Source organism: Glycine max, chromosome 5 (assembly GCF_000004515.6).
Source record: "Glycine max cultivar Williams 82 chromosome 5, Glycine_max_v4.0, whole genome shotgun sequence".
Lineage (NCBI taxonomy): Eukaryota > Viridiplantae > Streptophyta > Magnoliopsida > Fabales > Fabaceae > Glycine > Glycine max.
Genome location: NC_038241.2, coordinates 7,642,086 through 7,669,290, shown reverse-complemented (window position 1 = coordinate 7,669,290; position 27,205 = coordinate 7,642,086). Strand labels below are relative to the sequence as shown.

General features: G+C 39.8%; 1 protein-coding gene and 1 pseudogene across 1 annotated transcript; one reads left to right on the top strand and one right to left on the bottom strand.

Annotated features, from left to right (window-relative positions):
* Positions 1–779: 779 nt before the first annotated feature.
* LOC106798771 (uncharacterized) lies at positions 780–1,982 on the bottom strand. The gene has a single exon (XM_014775944.1). It carries the CDS (start codon positions 1,980–1,982, stop codon positions 780–782), a length of 1,203 nt encoding a protein of 400 aa, XP_014631430.1.
* A 10,306-nt stretch (positions 1,983–12,288) lies between these two features.
* On the top strand, positions 12,289–13,280 carry LOC113001649 (60S ribosomal protein L26-1-like; annotated as a pseudogene).
* Positions 13,281–27,205: the final 13,925 nt, after the last annotated feature.

The window sequence follows — 27,205 nt, the reverse complement described above, 5'->3', positions numbered from 1 at the left end:
ACTTGCGTGGGTGTAACTTCTTGTCGAAAGCGTTCTTCACCCATCTTTGATATAATCGCCCATGGCTCATGGTGGCCAATCTCTTACCTTCTATAAGATTCAGTTGATCAAAGCGTGCTTGGGCCCATTCTGACTCTTTCTACCCTGACTCGACCAGAATTCTCAAAGAGGGGACCTCTACTTCAAATGGCAACATAGCCTCCATCTCGTACACCAAAGAAAACGGAGTTGCCCTAGTTGATGTGCGTACTGAGGTTTGATAACCATGCAGCGCAAAAAGGAGCATCTCATGCCAATCTTTGTATGACACGGTCATTTTCTGAATGATCTTCTTGATGTTCTTGTTTGCAGCCTCAACTGCCCCATTCATCCTGGGCCTATGAGGCATAATTGTGATGTTGGATCTTGAAATCCTCTCACATTTCTTTTATCATTTTCTTGTTCAGATTGGTGGCATTGTCAGTGATAATCTTCCTAGGCAACCCGTACCAGCAAATTATCTCTTTCTTGATGAACCTAACCACCACGCTCCTTGTCACACTGGCATATGAAGCCGCTTCAACCCATTTGGTGAAGTAGTCAATGGTGACCAAGATGAAGTGATGTCCATTTAAAGCCTTGGGCTCAATAGCTCCAATCACATTTATTCCCCACATAGAGAAAGGCCATGGCGTTGCTAATACGTTCAAAGGCATGGGTGGAGGATTTACATTATCCGCGAATGCCTGACACTTGTGGCATTTTCTCATATGGATACAACAGTTGTTTTCCATGGTGAGCTAGTAATATCCCGCCCTTAGAATCTTCCGGGCCATGGCATGTCCATTGGCGTGTGTCCCGAAGGATCCCTCATGCACCTCTACGAGCATTTGCTCAGCCTCCCTAGCATCCACACATCGGAGCAGTACCATATAATGGTTTCTCTTATACAATATGCCTCCGCTTAGGAAGAAACTGGCTGCTAACCTTCTCAATGTCCACCTGTCATTGTCGGAAGCCCCCTGTGGGTACTCCTTGTCTTCGATGTATCGCTTGATGTCAAAGTACCAAGGTTTACCATTTTGCTCTTCTTCTATTACGCAACAATGTGCGGGCTTGCCGCGACATCTGAACTCAATGTACGGCAAGTCCCTATGCGGGGTCAGCTGAAACATGGATGCCAAAGTGGCAAGTGCATCGGCCATTTGATTCTCCTCCCTAGGAATGTGATGGAAGGAAATGTCGGCGAAGAACTCTCTCAGCTTCTTGATGTAGGCCTGGTAGGGTATCAACTTATGATCCCTAGTCTCCCATTCTCCTCTCAATTGGTGAATCACCAAGGCTGAGTCTCCATATACTTTGAGCAGCTTGACCTTGAAGTTGATTGCTGCTTGGATCCCAAAGGCGTATTCCTCATACTCAGCCATGTTATTCGTGCAGTCAAAGCCTAACCTAGCCGTGAAGGGTATGCATTGATTTTCAGGGGTAAGCAACACCGCCCCTACTCCATGGCCCAGTGCGTTGGATGCACCGTTGAACCACACTATCCATTTGTTCCTATCTTCATCCTCCACCTCCTCCTCGAACAAGGTCATGATGTCCTCATCTGGGAACTTCAGATGCATAGGCTGGTAATCATTAATGGGTTGTTGAGCTAGGTAATCCGCCAAGGCGCTTCCCTTTATCGCCTTTTGGGTGACATAAACAATGTCAAACTTTGACAGCAGAACCTGCCACTGGGCGATCCGTCCGGTGAGAGCGGGCTTTTCGAAAATGTACTTGACTGGGTCCATCTTGGATACCAACCAGGTGGTATGGCTTAGCATGTACTGTCTTAGACGATGGGCTGCCCACACCAAGGCACAGCATGTCCTTTCAACCAGAGAGTAATTCATCTCACATGCGGTGAACTTCTTGCTCAAATAGTAGACGGCTTGTTCCCTCTTTTCGGACTCGCCATGCTGCCCCAGCATACACCCCATTGAGTCATCCAACACAGCCATGTATAGGATAAGGGGTCTCCTGGGCACCGGTGGCATAAGCATATGGGGACTCATAAGTCATTGCTTGATCCTTCCGAATGCTACTTGACAGATGATATTCCACTGGACAGACTGGTTCTTGCGCAGAAACTTGAAGAAAGGCTCACAAGTGGCGGTGAGCTGCAATATGAACCTCGCTATATAATTCAGGTGTCCCAAGAAACCTTGGACTTGCTTTTCAGTGCGTGGCTCAGGCATTTCAAGGATGGCCTTCACCTTGTCGGGGTTCACCTCTATCCCTTTCTGGCTTACGATGAAGCCGAGCAATTTTCTTGACTTAACCCCGAAAGTGCACTTGGCGGGATTCAATCTTAACGGGTACTTCCGCAATCTCTCAAACAACTTCCACAAGTTGACGAGATGTTCCTCCTCGGTTTTAGACTTGGCAATCATGTCATCCATGTAGACTTCAATTTCTTTGTGCATCATATCATGGAATAATGCTACCATAGCCCGTTGGTAGATTGCCCCATCATTTTTTAGCCCAAATGACATCACCTTGTAGCAGAACGTTCCCCAAAGGGTGACGAATGTCGTTTTCTCCATGTCCTCCGGCGCCATCTTTATTTGGTTAGCCTGAGAACCCATCCACGAAAGAAAACAAAGCAAAATTGGTAGTGTTATCCACAAGGACATCGATGTGCGGTAAGGGAAAATTATCCTTCGGATTGGCTCGGTTTAGATCCTGATAGTCCACGCATATTTGCACCTTCCCATCCTTCTTGGGGACTGAAACAATGTTGGCTACCCATTCAGGGTATCAAGCCATAGCCAAAAAGCTAGTGTCGAATTGCTTTTTCACCTCTTCCTTTATCTTTAAGGACATCTCGGGCTTCATCCTTCTTAGTTTTTGTTTCACCGGGGAACAAACGGGATTCAGTGGCAACCGATGTTGTACAATGCCAGGGCTCAAGCCGGGCTTATCTTGGTACGACCAAGTAAAGACATCTTGGTAGTCTCGTAGCAAAGCCACCAATTCATCTCAGACAGGTGTGGTCATGCCCGTGTTGACCTTTACCTCTTTCTTGTCCTCGTTCGCACCCAAGTTTATGATTTTCGTCTCTTCTTGGTGTGGCTTCATTTCTCGGTCATCCTGCTCGACCATTCTTTTTAGTTCTAGGGGGAAGCCACCAATCTTCATCTTCTTCATCCTTAGCTTGGTTTACTAGCTGGTCAAAATCGGCATATGGGTCCTCGGTATTAGTACCTCACAGGACTCACTATCAGATCTGTATTGTTTAATCGCAACAAAAATAAACATGCAGACGAATGAGATTGGACCAAGGTGCAAGAACAAATGAAGAAAATCCATATTCATATATATTTGATATTGAAAGACAAAGCCCAACAGGGAGGAAATCCTAAAGCCTAGGCCTAGCTATAGGGTTAGGGCTAACAAATTACATTATGTTTGCCATAGAAACTCCGGGTTGCTCGACAATTTGCCAATTCCCTAACTCAAACTCAGGAAGGCACGTCCGTACCCAGTTCGATTGTTCTTAAGGGACTTCATTGTGGACCATGGCAACCCGTCCTTCACACATCTAACCCGAGCTGACAAAACTCTTGTTGATGTGACTTAAGGGAGTCCCTTTCTCTTGTGGTCCTCGCAGTGAGCCCATGCTCCTACCCTTCCTTTCTAGGGCACTTCTCCTTACATCAGCACGTGTAGGCTTATATCCTAGCCTGAACCTTCCGCGGTTCTCCTTGAACTCTACTAAGCTCGCCACGCCATCTCCATTTTGACCCAAACCCATTTTGGGCTCGTACCCATGCCCTAACATCACACCGGCTACCATCAACGCGACACTGGATGAACGTGGTTGCACCGGGGGGAGCTTGACATAGGCGTTGCTCACCACCTCCAACGCTTGAAAGTTCATCTCTAAGGACTCCTCTGTGGCTTCAACATATGGCGTAGAAGAAGGACAACTTACCAGAATGTCTTTTTCCCCCGAGACGATGATTAACTACCCCTCCACCACAAACTTCAACCTTTGGTGGAGCGTTGAAGGGACTACCCCGACTGAGTGAATCCAAGGCCGGCCTAAAAGGCAGCTATAGGCCTGGGAAGTGATCTAACACACATGGGGTCCAATCTGAATTGGGAGATCAATCTTTCCTCTCACGTCCCGGCGGCTGCTGTCAAAATCCCATACCACCATGGAGCTCGGCCTCAGGTGTGACGCATTGAAAGGCAGTTTTTCCAATGTACTTTTGGGCATGACATTCAGCGATGAGTCATTGTCGACGAGCACCTTGGCCACGACGTGGTCCAAACACTTGACGGACACATGTAAGGCCCTATTGTGTCCCCACCCCTTGACGGGTATCTCCTCATTGGCAAAGGTGAGGTAATTATTGGCAGTAATATTGTTGACGATGCCCTCAAAGCCCTCCACAAATATGTCTTGGGCCACATGGGCTTCATTCAATATTTTGACCAAAAGTGCTCGATGAGGCTTGGAATTCATTTGCTTCCTCAATGAGTAGTTCCAACAGGGAGACCCTAGCTGGGGTCTTATTGAGCTATTCAATCACCTTGAACTCACTCTATTGAATGATCCGAAGGAACTCATTTTCATACTCGGTGGATATCTTCTTCCCGCCAAAGTCTCCGTCTTTCTTAGCCAATCTCCCGACCGGGATTTCCTCATCCAGAAATGGGCTTGCCTCGTCGCTCTCTTTCGTGCCCATTTTCGCCTTTCCCTTTGCGGCCTTGGACCGCACCAACAGGTCCGGTGCTATGAAGACACGCCCACTATAGGTCACATCACTCATGCCAAAGATGTTAGTAACTTTAGCAGAGGATAGGTCATCTTCGATGGCCTCGTCCTTCTTTTCGTTGGGCTTTTGAGGGAATGGGAAAGGCTTCTTACCCGGGATAGGTTGGGAGCCTTGTGGTTTTTGGGAGGCAACATCTCTGGTGAAGTGGATCACCAAAGGTTCGGGTTTGCTTGGGCTTTTTTTTGCCGATTGCATGCACACATGTTGCTCTCCCTTGCTTGCGTCACCAATTTCAAACTGGCCTTGGTCCATCATTCCTTATAACAGCTCCTCTGCCATTGATCATGTTTCCATGTCATGTGACGCACCCGAATACATCAAACAAGAATCCCCCTTGTGCCCAACAAAGGAAATCATGCCCACCTCTTGCAGCGCCTCAAATATGAACCTCCTAGAAGTTACCATGTCTTTTATTTGCTTTGGCCTTTGAAGTCTGCACTCCTCTATTGCATTAACTGCCGACCTCCCATGATTGGAAACCGGATTTGTCTTTACATTTGGGTCATCTTCTTGGAATGTTAGCCACCCCGCGTCGATCAAACTTTGGACCTCATGCTTGAGGGCCACACACTATTCTATCGAATGCCCCGGGGTACCCGCCAGATAAGCATAGGTAGCGTTGGGGTTGTAACACCGAGGGAAATGAGACTGGTAAATCCTTCTAAGGGTCACCATCGCCATTTGGTTGGCGATCAAAGATGGCAACAAATCTGTGTACGACAACAGAATCAGGGCAAACTCCAGAAGCTTCTTCACTGGAGGGTTGGAAATGCCAGCGAGGCGAGGTTGTGTAGTAGCCGGGTTTTGAGCGGGGGCCCTTTGTGGTTGAGCGGGTGCCCCTTGCTGGCTAAGTTTCGGGTTGGAAGGGTTTCCGACGTGGGCTGAAAAGCTTGGTTGATGTTGGGCATTTTGGTAGGTGTTGTTAAGGGTTTGCTGGGGTTTCGGCCAAGTAGGAGCCAAAGTCACGGCGTGGGCATCCCCTTCCTTCTTCTTTGCCCCACTTGCTCTGAATCTTCTATTAATTGTACCAGCAGGGGTGACATAGTCAAACTTCCCTCTTTTCAGGCCTACTTCAATCCTCTTGCCCGAAAATACTAGATCCGCAAAGCTAGAAGGCATGTAGCCCACCAACTTTTTGTAGTAGAAAACCGGCAGCATGTCCACTATCATTGTGGTGATCTCTCTTTCCACCATGGATGGTGCCACCTATGTTGCCAAATCCCTCCACCGTTTGGCGTACTCCTTAAATGACTCATGCTCCCGCTTGCTCATATTTTACAGCTGGATTTTGTCGGGAGCCATGTCAGTATTGTATCGGTACTACCTAATGAAGGCAGTAATTAAGTCTTTCCATGAGCAGATGCGAGAAACCTCCAGATTGGTATACTAAATGACCGCTGCTCCGGCCAAACTATCTTGGAAGAAATGCATCAACAGCTTCTCGTCCCTAGAGTACGCCCCCATTTTCTGGCAATACATCTTCAGGTAATTTTTGGGGCAAGTAGTCCCCTTGTATTTATCAAAATCTGGCACCTTGAATTTTGGAAGGACGACAACATCAGGTACAAAACACAATTTGGTCATGTCGCTGAAAGGGTAATCACCAAACCCTTCGACGGCTCTTAATCTATCTTTCATGAGATATAGTTTCTTTCTCCCTTCCATTGCTGGAGGTGGCCCCCCTACTGAGACTTGCAATGGTTGCAAAGGGTGGGGTTGAGGAGCTCCCGCGGTGTTAGACTGAGGCATAGCATTATGTGCTGGTCATTCGGTGGTGAAAGTGGGATATGGGTCAAAGTCACCTTAAGCACGCTCCTGAGGTTCTTTGCGGGCGCCTCCTTTAGGTTGGGGTTGCTGACCCTCAAAGGTAACGGGAACGGCATGATCAACGTTCTCGTTAGACACGTGCTTGATGGGCGGCATATAATTGGGTGGGTAAGCCATAGGGGTAAGCATTCCTATTATACCCCATGTGTGGATTGTTAGCGCTTCCCAACACTTCTCCTCCTTGTCCCACCATGTCTAGGACGGGTTGATGCACTTGATTTACGGCAGATGGATGGGTAGGATCTGCCTCAGCGGCAGCGCTGGCGGCGGAACCTGTGGCCGCATTACTTTCCATCATTCTCTTCATGCTTAAACATGGCTTCTATCATGGAAGCCATTTGATCTTTCAAGGCCACCATATCGGCCTTGATCTGTTTTTGCACCTCTTCTATTTCGCCCATGACTCTAGTCTTCAAATGGGTTCGGTAAGGGTGCCTTAAAGTGTGTTTAGTTATGGTGTTTTCTCCTAAAAGAACCAAAATGTAGTGAGTAATGCGAGAAAGAACTAAACATGAATGCATGCTAAAGAAAAGTTATCGAAGTATTGGATTCGCACAGAATCTTGAGCAAAGGCATAGGATTGAACCAAACTCATTTTTATTAAGGAACAAAATGTTCAGCTTGTCAAAATTAAAGCGAAAATAAAAACGCCTTAGTGATTCTTAATTATGTGGGCCATCAAATCGATCATATGCTGACAATAATCGAGGAGCCCATGAACTTCCTTGGGGGTCGAGTATACGTCCACCATTGCTTTTGCTTTGGCTAACAGTCTTGGAAGCTCTTGACTCCCATTCAAGGTGAAAGCGAACCTATCCATCCACATCATTGCTTCTCTATGCAATGAATTGATCACTCTTTCCCTCGCTTCCCTTTCTGCTTATAGGACTGATACCTTTGCGTACTAGTCCTCTAGCCTTTGTTCATGGGTTAAAGCTAAATTTAGCTTCTCTTTGTATTGGTAAATGATGGCCCACATGTTTTCTTCGGTCTTGCTCAATTGCTCGGACAAACTCATTTTGGACCTTTGATAAGCCTTCAACTTATCTTCCAATATCATGTTTTCGACTCTAGACTGGTCTTTCCCAGCCCTTCGAAGCTTAAGCTCGTTGTTGCTACCCCACAAAGCCCCTTGGAACTTGTTTCGGCCCCATTCTTCCTTTCGGTCCCTCTTTGATTCCCGTTCCAATGCTTCGGCTGTGGCCACATTGATGTCTCTTAGTTTGTCGCACTCTTTTCGGACCTTGATGGCCGTTGTCTTGAACCTTTCCTTGGCTGCTTGCACCTTTCCAAGTTTCGCCTTTAAGGCTTGTACCTCCTCACTCTCCTCCAAGGTTTCAACCTCTTCCTCACTTGAGACCTTTAGCTTCAGGAGCCAATCTAACTCTTGCATCCAAGCCTTCAACCACTTATGATATCTGCCAATGATCCCGTTGCTGCTTCCCCTAAGTTCCTTATCCTTTCTTTGCACCGCGTTCCATTCCATTCAGACCCTTTGAAATATCCTTGCATTGGGGTCACTAAAATCCCGTGCGATGAAGGGCATGGTACTTTCTTCAGATGGCACTCCTCTCATGGGGTAGCCAAGTTGTAGTATGGCAAGGATGGGATTATAATTGATACAACCCCTCGTCCCCATCAAGGGGATGTTTGAGAACCCCTTGCATGAGGACGAAACTCTGGCTCTTCCTTCCTTCCATCGGGGGAACCAATTAATGGATGTCCCCACCATACTAGCCAAGAGTTGCTCCCAATTGGCCTTCCCTTTCTCGGTGCATGTGTGGTGACCTTGCAGGGGACAGATGGGTCTACTTTCATGATGAAAGAGGTGAGAGACCAGTCATCCATAAAGAGTAGGTGTGCAACAGACGATTCTTGCACCGCTCTTTTCGCATCTTCGGTCAAATGTGTCATAGCATCAGCCAAAATAGCAATGATCAGACTTTCCTTGCTATGGTGATAAGCAAGGAAGGCATCGATCGCCACTAAGTCCACTAGCCCATCCACATTTGGAAAGAGGACAACTTGAAATACCAATAGCTCCAAGATGTCAATGAACAAAGCCCATTTACCTTGATCCGCTAAAGCCTTCGCTTTCTCCTCCAAGTGCTTCCTCGGTATTCTGACCACCCCATTTCTATTTTGCTTTACTCGGTCCAATTCTTGTGCCGAGATTTTGACTACCTTGGCTATTCTCGCCAGGAGGGATAGAACCTAGAAAAAAGGTATGGCTTTCTTCCTCCTAGCGGGCATCCCAAGATCTCTTCAAACTCTTCCACGGTTGGTACTAGCTGAAAGTCCCCAAACTTGAAGCACCTTAACGGTTGATCGTAATACTGGGTAAGGGCTACAATGGCCTCAATAGAGACTTCTATCATAGCTAGATCCCATATTTTTTTGTATGTCTTGCAGAAAGCTTGACGTTGGAGTTGACCCATCAATTGCCCCAATTCTTGCATACTAGCAACCTCTAGGCTTTTAATTTTGATGTGATAGAACCTTTTCTTAAGCAAGGGTGCTTGATTCAATCTCATGTTTTTCTAGAACAAAAAATTATGTTTGATCAATACTTCGACACCCTATCATGGAGGAAATATGATGAATGCATGAAAGGATGCTTATGCTATGCATGACACAAATTCCTTTTATAGACACGAGAGTCTGGACAATCATCTCTTCTTTAAGGCATTGAGCATCATGGTTCATTTACAGTCATTACCATGGTGCCCCATGCATGCATTCAAGAAGGTGATGCGAACCTCCCGACTTCCCGTGACAAAATGACGAAACAAAGGCAATATAGAGTGACGACACAATACGAGTACACATGCGTGAGGGCACGTGGTCGATAGTAAAAAAAGAAACATTCTAGACAAACAAGCATGGTAATTCCATCGAACAACACAACCAGCACAGGAGAGACGCACACAAACATGACATTTATAAAGATATGCATGGCAATGTCACGTAGCGTGTTTGCTCCGTGCCCCTATTTCAGAGACCTGATGGGGGCGGAACTAAAAAGGCTCGCTATTTAGTGATAATTTCAAAGGTGGTTGCATCTAGCTTTGAAAGGTTTCTAGAGATATCATCACCTTTGATATCAAACATTGTGGTAGTAGGGACTACCAGCGACAACGTATCATCAAAGAGAAAAAATCTAGATGAGGTTTCACTGTCATCAAGCAAGTCGGAGACTTAGCATGACCACAGATTCACCTCCACTTCCTATGTTCCCATGGACCGGGTATAGGGCCCTTAACAACTCACAGTGTGTTCAAAAAGTGTTGGTATCGTGCGTGCATCAAATGAACAAATATTTATCAATGCATACATTAAAATAAACAACTACACAAAATACAAAAGCATCAAAGGAGTTATATACATACAGGAACATAAGGGAAATAAAGAACAAAGAGAAAGTTATGATAAAGAATGCACACAAATTAAATGGCCTAACTCTTTAAAAATGGTCCCCAGTGGATTCGCCAACTGTCGCAACCTACCCTTCGGCGGGAGGGCGACGTGAGGTTCACGGGTGCGTCTTCCAAGGAAGGAAAAACGTACAAAGTCACCACCAACGTTTATTTGAGGAAAATGTTAGAAAAAAACAAAAGCGGGTCTACGAATTTTAAGAAATAAAGGTTTGGGAGTTGTTTACACACGGGTCCCACGCGTCTGTCGCAAGGGACGGCAACCTTTAATCAAATGTGCAGAATCATGACTTCAAATTTATTTTATTTTTCCCTTTTGCTCCTACGTAGGTTCTATCCCTTTTTATCTTTTTAGGGTCGACAAGAGCGGGGCTCTTGCTCCTACGTATCCTCAATTGTGATGAGGAACTCAGATCTAGGTAGTTCTTTGAAAAGCAAGAAAGTTATGTGGAGTGTTGATTTTAGACTTTTAAACGGTTCGTTTTAACCAATATAAGTAAAAAGATTGTTTAAGGCGTTGGACCTTTGAACAAATTCAAGGGATTTTCTTGTGGACAAAAGCTTGATTCTGAGTTGATTTTAGTTTTGTTTTCACTTGGTTATTCTCCAACCCATTAAAATAGAACTTTCAAAGTAAATGACCGGTTGAAACTTTTTTTTTTTTATGATTAACCGAGGTTAAAACACAAACGATCGGTTGAATTCTTTTTTAATGGTGATTAAACAAGATTACAACACAAACGATCAGTCGAAATTCATTTTAACATTGATTAAGTGAGATTACGGCTTAAACGATCGGTCAAAACTCGCTTAAAACAAAGAAAAAGATCACCGATGGTAGAAGAATGAAGATGAAGACATGCAAAGCAAGGATGGACCCCTAAGGGTGCATAGAATGAATTCAAAGCTTCAAAATAGAAAACTAATTGGTCGAAGATCAAAGAATGACGAAGAACGGATGAAGAATGATGAAGAACGTTCACGGAAATATTACGAAAGCGTTACAGAAGCGCCTCGGCCTTGATTTTTCTCCTTCTTTCTCCTTCTTCTCACTAATTTCAGTGAAAACTTCTTATAAATGATGTTGAACCCCTTCCCTTCAGCCCCTCACACCTATTTATAGGAAAATGAGGGGAGTAGGTTGCATGATAGCTCGCCTCGGCGAGCTGGTAGCTTCCTCCATAAGTAACTTGCTCGCCCAAGCCAGCTCAGCTCGCCCAGGCGAGCTGGTTGCTTCACCTTTAAGTTTTCTAATGGGCCCAGGGGTTGGAAAATATCCCAAAGTGACCATTTTGCCCCTCTTTTGAACATTTTACACATTTCCTTCTGAAACGTCACAAAACCCTTCGGATTGCACGATGATTAGTGTTAAGCAGTTCAATTCCACCAGCAAGAATCCAAATATTAACCAACGATCATCCCCGGACGAAAATAGGGTATGACAGTCCACAGTAATTAATTAATTGGAATTATAAAATTTCTAACAATTAATCGTTATAGGTTATTCCACTTCAGATGCAATTACACTGTCTAACTTGAGCTTAGGTTGAAGGTAAAGGTTCATTTCTTTTTGGTTGGTGTTTATGTGTTTTACCTATTCAGTGTCACTTCTATGGATTTTGTAAGCATTACTACTTAAAAATGCATGTTGTTTCTGTCTTAGATTTTGCTAGATCAAGAAATTCAACATTATTCTAAAGCGGTGAAAACTGAAAAGAGGAAATAAGAAACAATCCTTAAACAATGTATATATGATAGTTTTTTTTCTTTAGCTCCTGTCAGTAAGAAGGACATGAAGTCACCTTTGGCTCAAATTTCAGCAAAACATAGCCATTGGAAACTCTATTTTTACCGTCTCACATGATGTGAACTAATTGCCTTTTACTTCAGTGACTTTCACACTACTAGAAAAGAGGCCTTCTACGACACCGTTTTTATGACGGTTATATGAAAACCGATGTAGTTAGTAAAGTGGTGGCATTTTTGTAAATAATTATAGCTTTTTAAAGACGGTTATCTCAAAATCGGCTTTAAAAATACTTTACAGCATCGGTTTTAAAAAATCTTCTTTGAAAACATGTGTTTTCCCACTCTTTGATGCTGACGTGACATGTTTTAATTGGGTTAGCTTAGAAAATCCTACATCTTAGTTTTTCTTCTACCTTCACTCTTGCATTCTCATTGCCGTCATAGAGAACGAGGAGGAGAGAAAAGAAACAATGAAGTTTAACCCTAGGGTTTCCTTAAGCCCTCGCAAGAGCCACAAGGCTCACTTCATTGTTCTGTTGAGCGTGCGCTACGTCTTGATGAGGGCGCCTTTCTCCATTGATCTCCAATCGAAGTACAACGTGTGGTCCATTTTGGTTCACAAGGACGACAAGGTTAACGACTCTAGGTCTATCACCGCAAGTGGGTCATCCGCATTGACCACATCACCCGTGAGAAGGTTAACGTTAACGTTGGCATTCACCCTTCCAAGATTGTCGTCACTAAGCTTTGAATGTACAAGGACCACAAATCCTTGCTCAATCGGAAGGCCAAGGGTCGTGCCGCTGCCATCAAGGAAAAGGGTACCAAGTTCTCTCCTGAGGATATCAAGCAATCCGTCTATTAGTTTCTCTCTTTTTTTTACCCTCGCTATACTTTTTATTTAATTTTTTTGTTGTCGCTACTATTTGGAACTTGGATTTGGATATTTTTAGTGTTTCTTATGTTTTTTTATTTGGTATTTTCAAGGTCTTGTGGTTTGGATCTTAAGGTAGGACGAAATTGAATTACATCAGGAGGCATCTTTGCTCTTTTCTTTTTCCCCTCACTCTCTTCGATTATTATTAGTTTCAATGTTACAATGTTACATTATATGCTTCTAATAGTTGTTGTGGGTGCATCGTATTAAGTAGGCAGGAAGGGATGCTTTAACCTTTTTGTTTCAGGTGTTACCTTTTTTTTATTTCAACTGCTGCTTGTTACCTCGCTGTTGTGGTTGCCTTAGCGTAAATGAGCAGTAGAAGGAATTAAACTGGGTGTGCCTCAATAAGGTTCTTCCTTATTGTTTTTTAATTTTTTCTGGGTTGTTGACATGGATCTTGAAGATTGGTTCTTTGTCAAAATTTCTCTTTGGTGCTTGTTTGGTGATTGAGTAAGCTTGAAGAATGTTTGAGGGAGGTTAGTGTGTCTTTTTCAAACTTCAATTCACATCACTCTCATTTCATATTTTATTGGTGTGCTTTTTGATTGATGATTAGTTTTATTTTTCTCTTTTCTAATATTAGATTTTTGCATTAAATAATGTTTTTAGTGCAATAGACACCTGGAGAGAATCATATAAACAAGAGAGAAGTTTATATATATAATAAATATCTGGTATGATAGAAAAAAATATATCAAAAAATAAAAAGAATAATAATATTTTTTCTGATCAGATACAAAAAGAATAATAATACAACTTTGTTAGAGGAGTATGAGAATATATTTGATGTAAGAAACTCTTAATCAATTTGTATTCTTTTGATTAATTGCTTTCTGGTTTGTGGATGCTTACAATTAGGAAAAGTAACTCCAAGTTGCATAACCTTCGTTTATGTTCCATTTTCATCCCCTAGCAGACCACTAGAACCCCCATTTTCATCCCTTAGCAGAGCTTGCATATCTCTAGCTATTCTATTTTCATATAGCAGACTGTTTTGATGACTATTAAATCTCAAGTATCATCAATTCAAGTTGCCATTCAATTTGATTTATAAATATATTTTAATTTGATCGTTTTGATTTTCTAAGTTACAACTTAATTCTTAAAAGTCTATCTTTTGTTATTTTTTGCTCTGTATGTTAACCATGGAGGGCTCATTAGCACAAAAGGGCATCCTCAAAAGTCCAGCACTCCTTAAGGTAATTAAATTAAGCTCCAGGAGCTATTATTGTTTGATTTTGAAAGGGTTGTTGCAGCCACAAATAAATTCCACCTGTCCAACAAACTTGGGCAGGGCAGTTTTGGTCTGGTGTACAAGGTACCTTAAAACAAAGATATTATCATATTTGAATCCAATGTTTATAGTTGTCCTCTTAATATTTCTTTTCCCAAAGGAAATTGCCAGATGGACAGGAAATAGTAGTTAAAAGACTTTCTAGAGCCTCTGGACAAGGTCCAGAAGAATTCATGAATGAAGTAATGGCGATTTCCAAGCATCAACATCGTAATCTTGTAAAACTTTTTGGCTGTTGTGCTGAAGGTGATGAAAAGATGTTGATATATGAATATGTGCTAAACAAAAGTTTGGATGTGTTTATCTTTGGTTAGTTCTTTGGATTCCTCCTCTAGTATTTGTCTCATATCGAATTCCAAACTTTTATGATTCTCTTTATTTAGCATATGCAAAAATATTTAAGAAATAAATTAAACAATCATTTCATAACTATTGAGTTTTCCTGAATGCACTCTAGTCAGGGGATTTAAATGACTTATTTTTGTAAGTGACTCTTCTAATATTATGTTCACAATAGTATAATGCTACCCTTAATATGTACTTTTTAGATCCATCAAAAAATAAACTCCTAGATTGGAGGAAGCACTATGGCATAATAGAAGGAATAGCTTGAGGATTGCTTTATCTTCATAGAGACTCCAAGCTAAGAATCATACACAGAGATTTGAAGGAAAGTAATATCTTGTTAGATGAAGTGTTGAATCCAAAAATACCAGACTTTGGTATGGCTAGAATCTTTGGAGGAACTGAAGATCAGGCCAATACTAACAGGGTTGTTGGAACATAGTGAGTATACTTTTTTGTTGTCCAATGTTATAGTCCAAATGTAGAATACTTGGAGAGTTACATTTGAATGTCGTGGCTATATGTCCCCTGAATATGCAATGAAAGGACTATTTTCAGAGAAATCAGATGTCTTTAGTTTTGGTGTTTTGGTAATAGAGATTGTTAGTGGAAGAAGGAACTCAAAATTTTATGACGACAACAATGCTCTTAGCCTTTTAGGATTTGTAAGTCTCAACAATTTATTTTTGAGTCTCTGACTCTTCAACAAGAACTTTTACCTTATGTTGCTGAATGATACAACTATCAAAAGTTAATTTTTTTTTCTTTATTGCATTTCAAGCATGGATACAATGGAGGGAAGGCAACATATTATCTATAATAGATCCAGAAATATATGATGCTACTCATCATAAAGATATTTTAAGGTGTATACCCATAGGACTTCTATGTGTACAAGAACATGTTGTAGACAAACCCATAATGGCTGCAGTAATTTCTAGTTAGTTAATATCATGCACATTTTCAATTTTATAGTATAAAACTAATTATTAACATTTTAAATGGTTATCTTGAGTCACAGACAAGGTTAGTTGAAGGCAAAGCTCCTCAGAAACAAGTAGTTATCCATATGAGCACAAACAACTAAAGCAACTCAAAGAGACCACCGAACAAAAGTACCAAAAAAATATGTAAGTTAACTGAATACAACAGTTTTTAATTCCTGTCTATTTGAACTTTGAATTTTCATCTTTATTAAGGTATGATAATATATAAAATAAAATCGAGTTAACTTATTTTGTTGATATAGTATATTAGAAATTATTATTGTGAAGGGTTTATCATTTATATATATGTCAGTAGGGGTTATTTGTTGAGTATTCCAGCGGAGGAAGCGCAGTTCATATCAATGTTGCTTAAAATCCTGAATGCGAAGAAAACACTCGAAATTGGAGTAATCATTGGCTATTCTCTTCTTGCCACAACTCTTGCTCTGCCTCTTGATGACACAGTACTTTTTCTTTTTCTTTTTGTTATGCATATACTCCAAAGGATAGAAAAAAAATGAATCAAAATTAAATTATTATTTTTTAAAATACTTTATTAAAGAATAAAAGCAACATAAAAGAAAACATTGAACAAGCATATATAATGATGATGGACTAAAGAATAGGTTCTGGTGGCAAGCTTCTGGGAAAATAAAAACTAAAAAGTTATTTGTAAAAACAAGAACAAGAGTTACTCAATCATAATATAGAGTTAGAAAAAAAGAAATACTGAGAAATTTATCAATTTTTCACAAGTGATAATTACTTCTTTGTATGAGCAAGAAAACAAGTGTAATGACTTTGTTTGGCTACATAATAAGGCTATATCATCTAAAAATTTCCCTTTGAAAGAATTGTTGATGTGGAACATACATTTTGAATGAATAGCATGATTTATATGATTAAAGAAATCAAATCCTTGGCATTTAATGCATGATTGGACTAGAAAAGAAAATTCGCAAATAATGTTGTTATCTTGCAGCTTGAAAGTTCTATTATTCATATTCAATTGTATATTTAATTATGATTTAATTTATAATATGAGAAGATATATAAATAAAGGAAGAATAAAAAGAAACAAATTGTTTTATAAAATAATTTATGAAGCAAAAAAAATAGCCAGAGGAATTGAATATGTTGTATGATTTTTTAATTGGAGAAACCGTCTTATAATCCTAAAATTATTTTAATTTTTTCTTGTTTTTTAAAAATATATTCTAAGATGGTCCTCTAAAAAATACCGTCTTAGATTGTAGATATTTTAAGAAAATTTTTCAAAAAATCGTCTTAGAATCCTAAAATTATTTTAAATTTTTAAAAAATATATATATTCTAAGACGGTTGTTAGAGAACCGTCTTAGAATGTGATCTGAGAACCGTCTTAGAATGTGCAGTTTTTCTAAAATGGTTTTTTAAGAACTGTCGTAGAAAGTTAAAACTTTCTACGACGTTGACTACAAAGAAGGTTTGAAACCGTCTTTAAAAGTATCATAGAACCGATGTAGGATCATCTTTTTGTAGTAGTGAATCTTCTGGTCCATGTGTAATATCAATCTATTGTCTTATGTATGATCTTGTAAGCCAATTAAGGGATACTATATATGATTGTAAAATACAACACATAACTAATAAGGATAAATTACCGATGTTTGACATGTGGTGGGATGATTAGTCTTCTTTAGATGCAAAGTCTTTCCTTCAATTATAATATATGAAAATATCACATTTTATAATATTTTAAATTGTTTTTTAATTTTAGTTTTCAGATTTAGTTTTTCTAATGTAAAAAAATTATAATGTAAAAAGGTGAGGTTTTCTTAAAGATAGAAATAACATATAAAATAAAAAATGAAATTTATTTTTAAAGCAAATAAGAAAATCTATACTTAATTTACGGAGATGAATATTTCAACTGAAGGTAAAAATTATATATTTAAATATAAAATATTAAGGTGACTTTTTCTAATTTTAATCCTCCAATTCATCAAAGGAAATGTGCCTTGACTAATTTGGAGTTCAACTAAGGTAAATGAAGTCTGATCGGAAATTATCTTCACGAACTCAAATACTATTCTAAAGATGATTTTTAAAAAAGCAAGTAACAAAAAATACGCTTAATTGAAGGGGAGTAACTTTTTTACTAAAGATAAAAAATAAATATAAAATATAAAGATGATTTTTAAAAGCAAGCAATAATATCATTACTTAATATACGATAATAATTTTTTTGCCAAAGATAGAAATTATATGTAAAATACAAATGACGAAAACGATTTTTTTAAAAGAAAATATAAAAACAATTATATTTTATTTGTGAGGTGTAAATTTTTTTCTAATTAATATATATTTAACTACAAAAGTAAGAGAAATTTGAATTGAAATTATGATAATATAAATGTTTTTTCTTTTTTCTTTAGCTTAACTAATTTTTCGAATACTTCGTGTTATGTATTATAGAGAATATGAATAAAATATAATGAATGAGAATTGTTTAAATAATTTTTTTTCTTCCTTATTATCTTATCACTTAACTAATTTATTGAATATCTTATTTTATTTAACGTAAAAAGTATAAATAAAATTAATATCTAAAATCAAATTATAGGCAAATGATGTATTTTTTATTTATTATCTCCTTACTCATATAAGTTCTTTTTTTTACTTAACTGATTTTTTAAATACTTTGTTTTACTTAATATAGAGAATATAGATAAATTGTTTTTTTAAGGAAGAATATTAATAAAATATAGCTAATGAGATTAATGTAAATGTTTTTTTGGTTTATTTCTTGCTTACTTTCTTTTCACTTAACTAATTCATGGAATATTTTATTGTATTTAAAATACCAAGCATGAGTAAAATTTATATGTAAAATTATAAGGTGGGACCTTTCTTTTCTCTTCTTCTCCTAGTGAATTATGTAAAAAAATATGAAAATGATATTTTTAAGACAAATAACAAAATCTAAACTTAATTTGTGGAGATGAACATTTTTCTTAAAGATAGAAATAAAATATACGACAAAAATATGAAATTATGTTTAAAGCAAGTAAAACAATTTATACTTACAGGGAGGAATATGTCAACTATAGATACAATTTTCATAGTACGGAATATGAAATGCAACCTCAACAATGAGATTAACTTTGGTCTTCAATTGGTAAATTATATTACTCATGTATTAGTACTTCAATTATTCAAAATAGTTTTACACAGATTGAACTATTATTTTGCACTTTTGGAGTATAAGCATAAATTTTGTAAAACAAGTTAATACAGCAACTGAATTTGTATGTAATTTGTACAAAGAAGATTAAATTAAAGCTAATATATCAAATATCAGATCAAATAACAAGAAGATCATGGTACCTATAGTCCATGCAATATTTCTGGCATTGGAAGCTCAAGAAAATGTGCAAGATCAACAAACCCAACTCCTTAGTCCTCTTAGCAACACCCTTTGTAAACAGATCAAGTTTAAAAGAAAAAATGTTATTCTATATAGCTGCAACACAATAGTATCAAAGAAACATATTTTTGAAGCAAGGTTAGTAGTCTCGACTGCAATACAACAATATAGTGTAAAATTATTTTTTATTTAAATTGAATCATATAATAATTACAATTCGTGATAGTTTACAGTAAATCAGTATGCTAGTGCATTGCATGAGCTCTAATACTAGTAATTGAAAAAGTCAAATTATATGGTCATAATTCACAAACATTAACCAAAAACACATCAAAAGTCAATTAGATTTTCACAATAATTACTTGTAATAAATGAGAGCAAAAATTGTGAGAAAATTAAAATAAAAAATATACTTTTCACGAGTATTTTTTTTAAAAACAATTCTATTCAGAATATTGTCTAGCATTAAATATAGAAACATCTCTCAATAAAAATTTCACCCTTAATTAATCACGTAGGTGGAAGACTAGCCCTAAAAAACATTTATTTTGCTTTCCCTAGGCCAGTTTATGTAGAATCTATGCCCTATGACTATCTTTTGTTCCCAAATTACATAGCTAACACTGAATCATGAAGGGCCAAAGTCAAATCACATAGTGCACCAAAACAAAGATCATATTCCTTCGAGAGGCAACCGAGCCCGAGAAGAGCTTCAGTTAAGGGAAGAAATGTCCCAAGGCCAGTGAGGATGCAAAGATCTTCTTCACATATGGATGCCACTGCCCATAACTACCATTATCCTTGGTCAATCAAGCTTGATCAATCTGTAGTTTCACTCAAAGATAGTGAATGTGGCTCTGCAAGTACAGTGCTCACTAACACTAATTATTGCAGATCACTTGTTGCATATGACGTGAGTACTTACTGTAACAACCCACCTCGTTGCTACGATATCACCACTCTAATAACTCGAGAAATTAAATTCTTCTTTTATATTTTTTTATGAAAACTCCGTTAATTTGCTTATGAAAATTATAATAAATTTGAATTTCACGATATATATATATATATATATATATATATATATATATATATATATATATATATATATTCATAAACAACGCACCATTACTTAACCGATACATATATATTAGTATAGTAACTCAGTACACATCATTCACATAATGAAAGTAAACTTGTTCATACATATAATTAAATTTGTGATTTACATCTTCAATTAACAAAAAAAGTTATGGAACTAGCTATGGAGGAGTTGATTAACAAAACACAACTCTCTCCCAAAGTAACCCCAACGTCATCATGTCAGCTCAGCAGCTCCACAAAAGAATCTCACTTCCTGTACTCTACCGTTGTCATTCTGCTCCCACGAACAAGGGTTCACGATCATCACAGGTACCAACCACACGATACAAAAATTGCAAGGATGAGTTCATTATAAAAAGAATTAATACAAAGATCAAATAACCACAACTAGAAGAAAACATTAACAAATATCATAAGCGTACACAAACATTTACTAGTCCAACACACACTCAACAAACAATCATCATCAGTCCATAGTTCCAATCAATCATGCTCAGAATGATGCATGCACCTGACCTCAACTCTCAAATGCAATGTGGTACCATCCCCAAGGAAATAGCCTAAGCGTGTCCACATGACACTCTCACTTAGGAAAACTAGGCAGTAAATATCGAGGCCACCCTGTCGTACACAGGCAACTCCCCCCCCCCCCCTCATGGTGATCAGCCTGAGTCTCAAGGGAGTTCCAAACCAAGTGACACACCCCCTAGTACAAGTGTTCCTCCTCACGAGAAACTACAAGTACTTTTACTGACAAAGTTTATACTATTTTTGTGTCATATAAAGTATGAAACATGGGCATCATCAAGTGCACTGACTGTGGATAATTAAAGGTTCTAAGCCATCCCCCTCCAGAGATGCTTAAAACTCTTCCCCCACCGAGATATCCACAAGGTCACTGCACCCCCCCCCCATGAACATACCCATCATACAACGTATGAAACATGGGCACCATCAAGTGCACTGACCATGGATAAATTAAAGATCCTAAGTCATCCCCTCCAGAGATGCTTAAACTCTTTAACCACTCTATTTCCCCCACCAGGGGCATCCGACAAGGTCATTGCACCACCCCCCCCCCCATGAACTTACACAACACACAACGTATGAGACACAGGCATTATCAAGTGCACTGACCATGGATAAATTAAAGATTCTAAGTCATCCCCTTCTAGAGATGCTTAAACTCTTTAACCACTCTATTTCCCCCACCAGGGACATCCGACAAGGTCACTACACCCCCACATGTACATACACAACATGCAACATATGAAACATGGCACCATCAAATGCACTGACCGTGGATAATTAAATATTCTAAGCCATCCCCCTCCAGAGATGCTTAAACTCTTTGACCACTCTATTTCACCCACCAAGGGCATCTGACAAGGTCACTGCACCCCCATGTACATACGCAACATGCATCATCACAATGTATTCTCAATATCACTCTCAACATCAATATCGTCTCATCTCAATGACTTTATCAACAACAACAACATCATCTTACATTAACATAATTATCAATAATAACATCACCTCATATCGACATAATCATGAAATACATCATCTCGTATCAATATCATCACAAATGTCAACCTCACCTCATATCAATTAATGTCATCAATAGCAACATCAACAGTAAGTCACATTCCGCACACACACACACACACACACACACACACACACACACACACACATATATATATATATATCATGCCTGAGATTCACACTCCTCAGGTCTTCAGACAACACAAGTCTAATGAAAACAATAATGTTATTCATCAATAATAGATATATTGCATCCCATTAGTCAAAAACATTATTTTTCTTGAAAATCAGCATGCAACAGGGACAGGCATACATCCCCATAGTTAGGTTCCCTGACCCCAACTATGGTATCAAAAAAAGTAAATTATAATAAACTCCCCTTACTTATCGTGAGCTCTCCATCAGTTCCTCATTATGTCACTCAGAGGTCTCTCTCATTCACGTTTGTCAGTCCAAACGCAAGTCTCTATATGCCAAATTGAAGGAAATTTAATAAAGTAATGACAAACATTCGGAGTCAAATACCCCTGTCAAAACATAAAGGGTTGAGGGGTGTTTCGGATTCTACAAAAAGGAAACATCATTTTGAAATTCTGATCACGCCAATGTGACCGGAGTTTAGTAAAGGTCACGAAAATAACACTCATTTCATAAAAAGATAACTTTTACAATGTCTCTTTCTCTAGGGTTTTTCATAGGAAGTGTAAAAGCATCCAATGACGATTCCCAAGTCAGAAAAGATGTAAAGATAGGCTTAAACTACCAAGGAGTAGGCTTAGAATCACGGTTACCTCGAAGAAAACCACGAAGGTAGGATTGGAGGCTTCGTTCTCTACCGAATCCTTGAGATGAGTTTTGAAGATTCTGCTCCGATTAAAGTGTTCCTCTTGGTGTGGGGGTTCAACGGCAAATAACGGCAGCTCCCGGCGGCCACCGGTGGTCGTGGGTGGTGCAGAAGAAGGTTGGGGGTGTTGGGAAGGGTTTAGGGAAAGAGAAAGAGGAAGAAGTGGTTGTTTTCCACTGCTGCACGAAATACAAAGCTTGCAACACTCAAATTTTTTTCTGCTTTGGTAAACGAATCATGTCTCACACTCCAGATGTCATATCGTAAATCACAACAATCAAACTGTGGACAGCTGTCTTATAAACCTCCAGAAAAAGTTTTAAGATGATCCAACGGTTAACGAATCCAAGAGGGAGATTTTACCGAAATAGGTTTTGGTAGCTTCCTTGAGAAGCTTCCTTGAAAGGCTTCTTTGAGAAGCTTCCTTGAGAAACTTCTTTGAGAAGCTAGAGTTTAGCTACACTCACACCCTTCTAATAACTAAGCTCACCTCCTTGAGAAGCTTCCTTCATAAGCTTCCGTGAAATTAAACATGGATAAAATAACACAATAAATAAAATTAAACATCAATTTATAATTAATAATATTTCAGGACCGACTCTTTTAAGAATTTGGAAAGGACCGATAAAGCGAGGTGTGAGTTTTGGGATTTCAATGCTCGACCAACCCCAATCCACGGGGTGACTCTGAAGAATACATGATCACCAACCTCGAATTCTAGGTCTTTCCTCCTCTTATACTGATAACTTTTCTGCCTACTCTAAGTAGTTCTCATCCTTTCTTGGATCAACTTGACCTTCTCGGTGGTTTGTTGTACCACTTCAGGTCCTAAGGTAAGGTCTTCTCTAGGCTCTAGCCAACATAGGGGTGTCCTACACCTTCTACCATACAAAGCTTCATAGGGAGCTATGTCAATGGTAGAGTGAAAACTATTGTTATAAGTGAACTCTATCAACGGAAGAAAACTCACCCAACTTCCCTTTTGCTCTAAGACACACGCCCTCAAAAGGTCCTCCAGTGACTAAATGGTCCATTCAGTTTGGCCATCAGTCTAAGGATGGTAGGCTGAACTTAGTCTAAGCTTGGTTCCTAACGCTTTGCTCAGGCTCTCCCAAAATCTAGAGGTAAACCTAGGATCTCTATCAAACACTATGCTAGATGGCACACCATGTAATCTGACAATCTCACTAATATACAGGGAGGTTAACTTCTCCAAGGAAAATCTGATATTAATGGGAATTAAATGCGCATACTTGGTCAGTCTGTCAACAATAACCCAGATAGAATCTAAACCTCTAGGTGTTCTAGGTAGTCCTACAAAAAAATCCATGGAAATATTTTCCCACTTCCACTAGGGTATCTCCAAGGGTTGTAACTTCCCTGAAGGTCTCTGATGTTCAATCTTATCCTTCTGACAGACTAGGCATGCATACACAAACTCACTAACCTCCCTCTTCATGTTGGGCCACCAAAACATCATCTTCAAATCCAAATACATCTTGGTAGCACCAGGATGGATGCTCAGTGTCGCAACCTACCCTTCAGCGGGAGGGCGATGCGTGACTCGCAGGATGTGTGTTCCACGAAAGGAATACGCGCGGAGTCGCCACCAACGTTTATTTGAGGAAAACGTCGGAAAAACCGGAAAAGACGCGATCTACGAACTTTTAGTGAAAGGTTCGGGAGTTGTATTTACGCACGGGGAAGGTATTAGCACCCCACACGTTCGTCCCAAGGGACGATAGCCTTTAATCAAATGTGCAAATATGACTTTGATTTTTACATTCCCTCTTTATGTCTTTATATCCTTTATACCCTTTTTATATTTTTTCTCTTTTTGTAGTCGACAAGGGTGTTTCCCTTTGCTCCTACGTATTCCTCAATTGCGATGAGGAAATCAGACCTACGTAGTTCTTTTTTATGCATGAATCAAGTGATTCTTTTTTACTTGAAAGGTGATCATTTTAAGGCGTTGGACCTTAAAAATGATCCATTTTACTTAGTAAGAAATTGAAGTGATAAACTTTCAAAAACCTATTTTTGTGGACGAGCTTGACTAGGCGAGTTGATTTTAGCCTTAGTTTCACTTTAGTTATTAGTCAATTCGATTAAGAATGAGAAATCCCAAAGAGAAAATGTCCAATTGATTTTTCGCTTTATTTTACTAAAGGGGTATTTTTTATTTTTATTATTATATTATTAACTACCTCTTTTTTTTGGTTTGCAACGTGGTTGCGGCACGACCGATCGGTTGGAATTCATTTCAACCAAAGTTACGGATAATACAATTCAAACAATCGGTGGAAATTTATTTTATTTTTAGGTTAAGCGAGAAATGACTTAAATAAAATGGCTTAAGCACGTCAAAAGGGGGTATAAAAAGTGAATGAAACGAGAATAAAAATACATGAAACCAAGTGTGGACCACCACGGGTACATAGAATGAATTGAAAAGCTTGGTTTGAGGTACTTACCCGTTGAAGACTGAAGAACGATGAAGAACGTCGAAGAACGGTCGAAAACCTTCGCGAAATCACTCACGGAAACGTTACGGAAGCGCCTCGGCTTGGATTTTCTTCACGGAAATAATTTTCCTAAGCAAATTCGAAAGAGAGAGAAGTGCCTAAGGGGTTGAACCCTTTTCTACTTCACTTCTCCCCCTATTTATAGAAAATTGGGGGAGAAGCTTGCCACCCAGCTCGCCCAGGCGAGCAGGGTTGCTTCCTCCAGAAGCAACAGCCTTCTGGAGGAAACTTCTGGAGGGCCCAAGTGGGCCTGGTTGCTGTTGGCACCCCCATTTTTACTAAGTACACCCCCTGCCTTTTTTGGTGATTCTTTTTTCGTAAAGTTACGGAAACTTACGAATTTCGTAACGATACTTGTTTTCTTTCCGTAATGTTACGGAACCTTGCGGATTACATAATCATCCCCTTTTTTTATTTACGGAATGTTACGGAACCTCACTAATTGTGCAACGATGCTTCCATTTGATTTCCGGTGTGTCACGGAACCTTACGGATTGTGCATCAATATTTTCTTTTGTTTTCCGGCATGTCCCGGAATTTCACAAATTGCCTAATGATGGGTGTCAAGCACCTCACAAGGACCAAACAAAAGTTGCATGTCATCAAGCAAAGGTCCCCGGACGAAATTAGGGTATGACAGTTGCCCCTCTTTACTTGTCTTTTATTGGAGATAAAAGGGAAGTAAAGATAAGACACTAATTTCATTCCTCTCGATTGACGAGAGTCGCGGGTGACCATAAAATACCTCTGCATGTAAATGACTTGATGTCCCCGGGGGAACAAAAGGTGCAGAAGACCATGTCAGTCTCTACATGCTATCAAGCGTTCTGTCTTACAGATAGCAAAAGAATGTTTATACGGATAACTACTCGGGTATTTCCGCCCGTCAGGGTGACTCAAATGTCAGTATGACAGATCTTGTGAGCGCGGAAGATGACGTAAATCTCCACGTGTCAACGGGCTTGTCGGCCACGATTGACGAAGGGCGCAGAATGACCATAATTTGTCTCTGCGTGCCATCGGACACAACTGTGTCTGAATGGCAAAAGGGTGTGCGCAATGACCATAATTTGTCTCCGCATGTCATCGGGCCCGCCGCCTCTGGATGACAAAAGGGCGCAGAATGACCATAATTTGTCTCTGCGTGCCATCGGACACAACTGTGTCTAAATGGCAAAAAGGTGTGCGGAATGACCATAATTTGTCTCCGCATGTCATCGGGCCCGCCGTCTCTGGATGACAAAAAGGCACAAAATGACCATAATTTGTCTCTGCGTGCCATCGGACACAACTGTGCCTGAATGGCAAAAGGGTGTGCGGAATGACCATAATTTGTCTCCGCATGTCATCGGGCCTGCCGCCTCTGGATGACAAAAGGGCGTAGAATGACCATAATTTGTCTCTGCGTGCCATCGGACACAACTGTGTCTGAATGGCAAAAGGGTGTGCGAAATGACCATAATTTGTCTCCGCATGTCATCGGGTCCGCCGCCTCTGGATGACAAAAGGGCGCAGAATGACCATAATTTGTCTCTGCGTGCCATCGGACACAACTGTGCCTGAATGGCAAAAGGGTGTGCGGAATGACCATAATTTGTCTCCGCATGTCATCGGGCCCGCCGCCTCTGGATGACAAAAGGGCGCAGAATGACCATAATTTGTCTCTGCGTGCCATCGGACACAACTGTGTCTGAATGGCAAAAAGGTGTGCGGAATGACCATAATTTGTCTCCGCATGTCATCGGGTCCGCCGCCTCTGGATGACAAAAGGGCGCAGAATGACCATAATTTGTCTCTACGTGCCATCGGACACAACTGTGTCTGAATGGCAAAAAGGTGTGCGGAATTACCATAATTTGTCTCCGCATGTCACATGACCTCAAGGTCAGTATGACAAAGATTGTGGGGCGGCCGACAAAAGCAAGGCTCTTGCTCCTATGTATCCTCAATGAGGAACTCAGACCTACGTAGTTCTAGATAACTTGTGAGAGTTGAAAAAGTCTCCACCGGAAAATGCTGACACCTCCGGAAAAGGCGCAGATGACCACATTGGCCTCCGCTCGTCAATCACACTAGGGGTCACTGAATGACGAGGTGCGGATAACCGTAAGGTGTCTCCGCGGGCTACCAGCTTTTGGGTCATGGTAACAAAAAGCGGTGCGGTCGACAAAAGCGAGGCTCCTGCTCCTACGTATCCTCCAATGAGGAACTCAGACCTACGTAGTTCTGGATAACTTGTGAGACTTGAAAAAGTCTCGGTGTTTTCTCCACTAATATGCAAACATGCTTTAGCAAAGAGACAAATATTCCAACTGATTAGAGCAACATATGCTTTTTTGAGTGAAAAACAATGCGTCTACCAGGGAAGGAGAGTATGCTGATGAAATTT

Coding starts and splice junctions, on each gene's coding strand:
- LOC106798771 (XM_014775944.1), bottom strand. CDS start 1,982: ATGGCTGTGTTGGATGACTCAATGGGGTGTATGCTGGGGCAGCATGGC.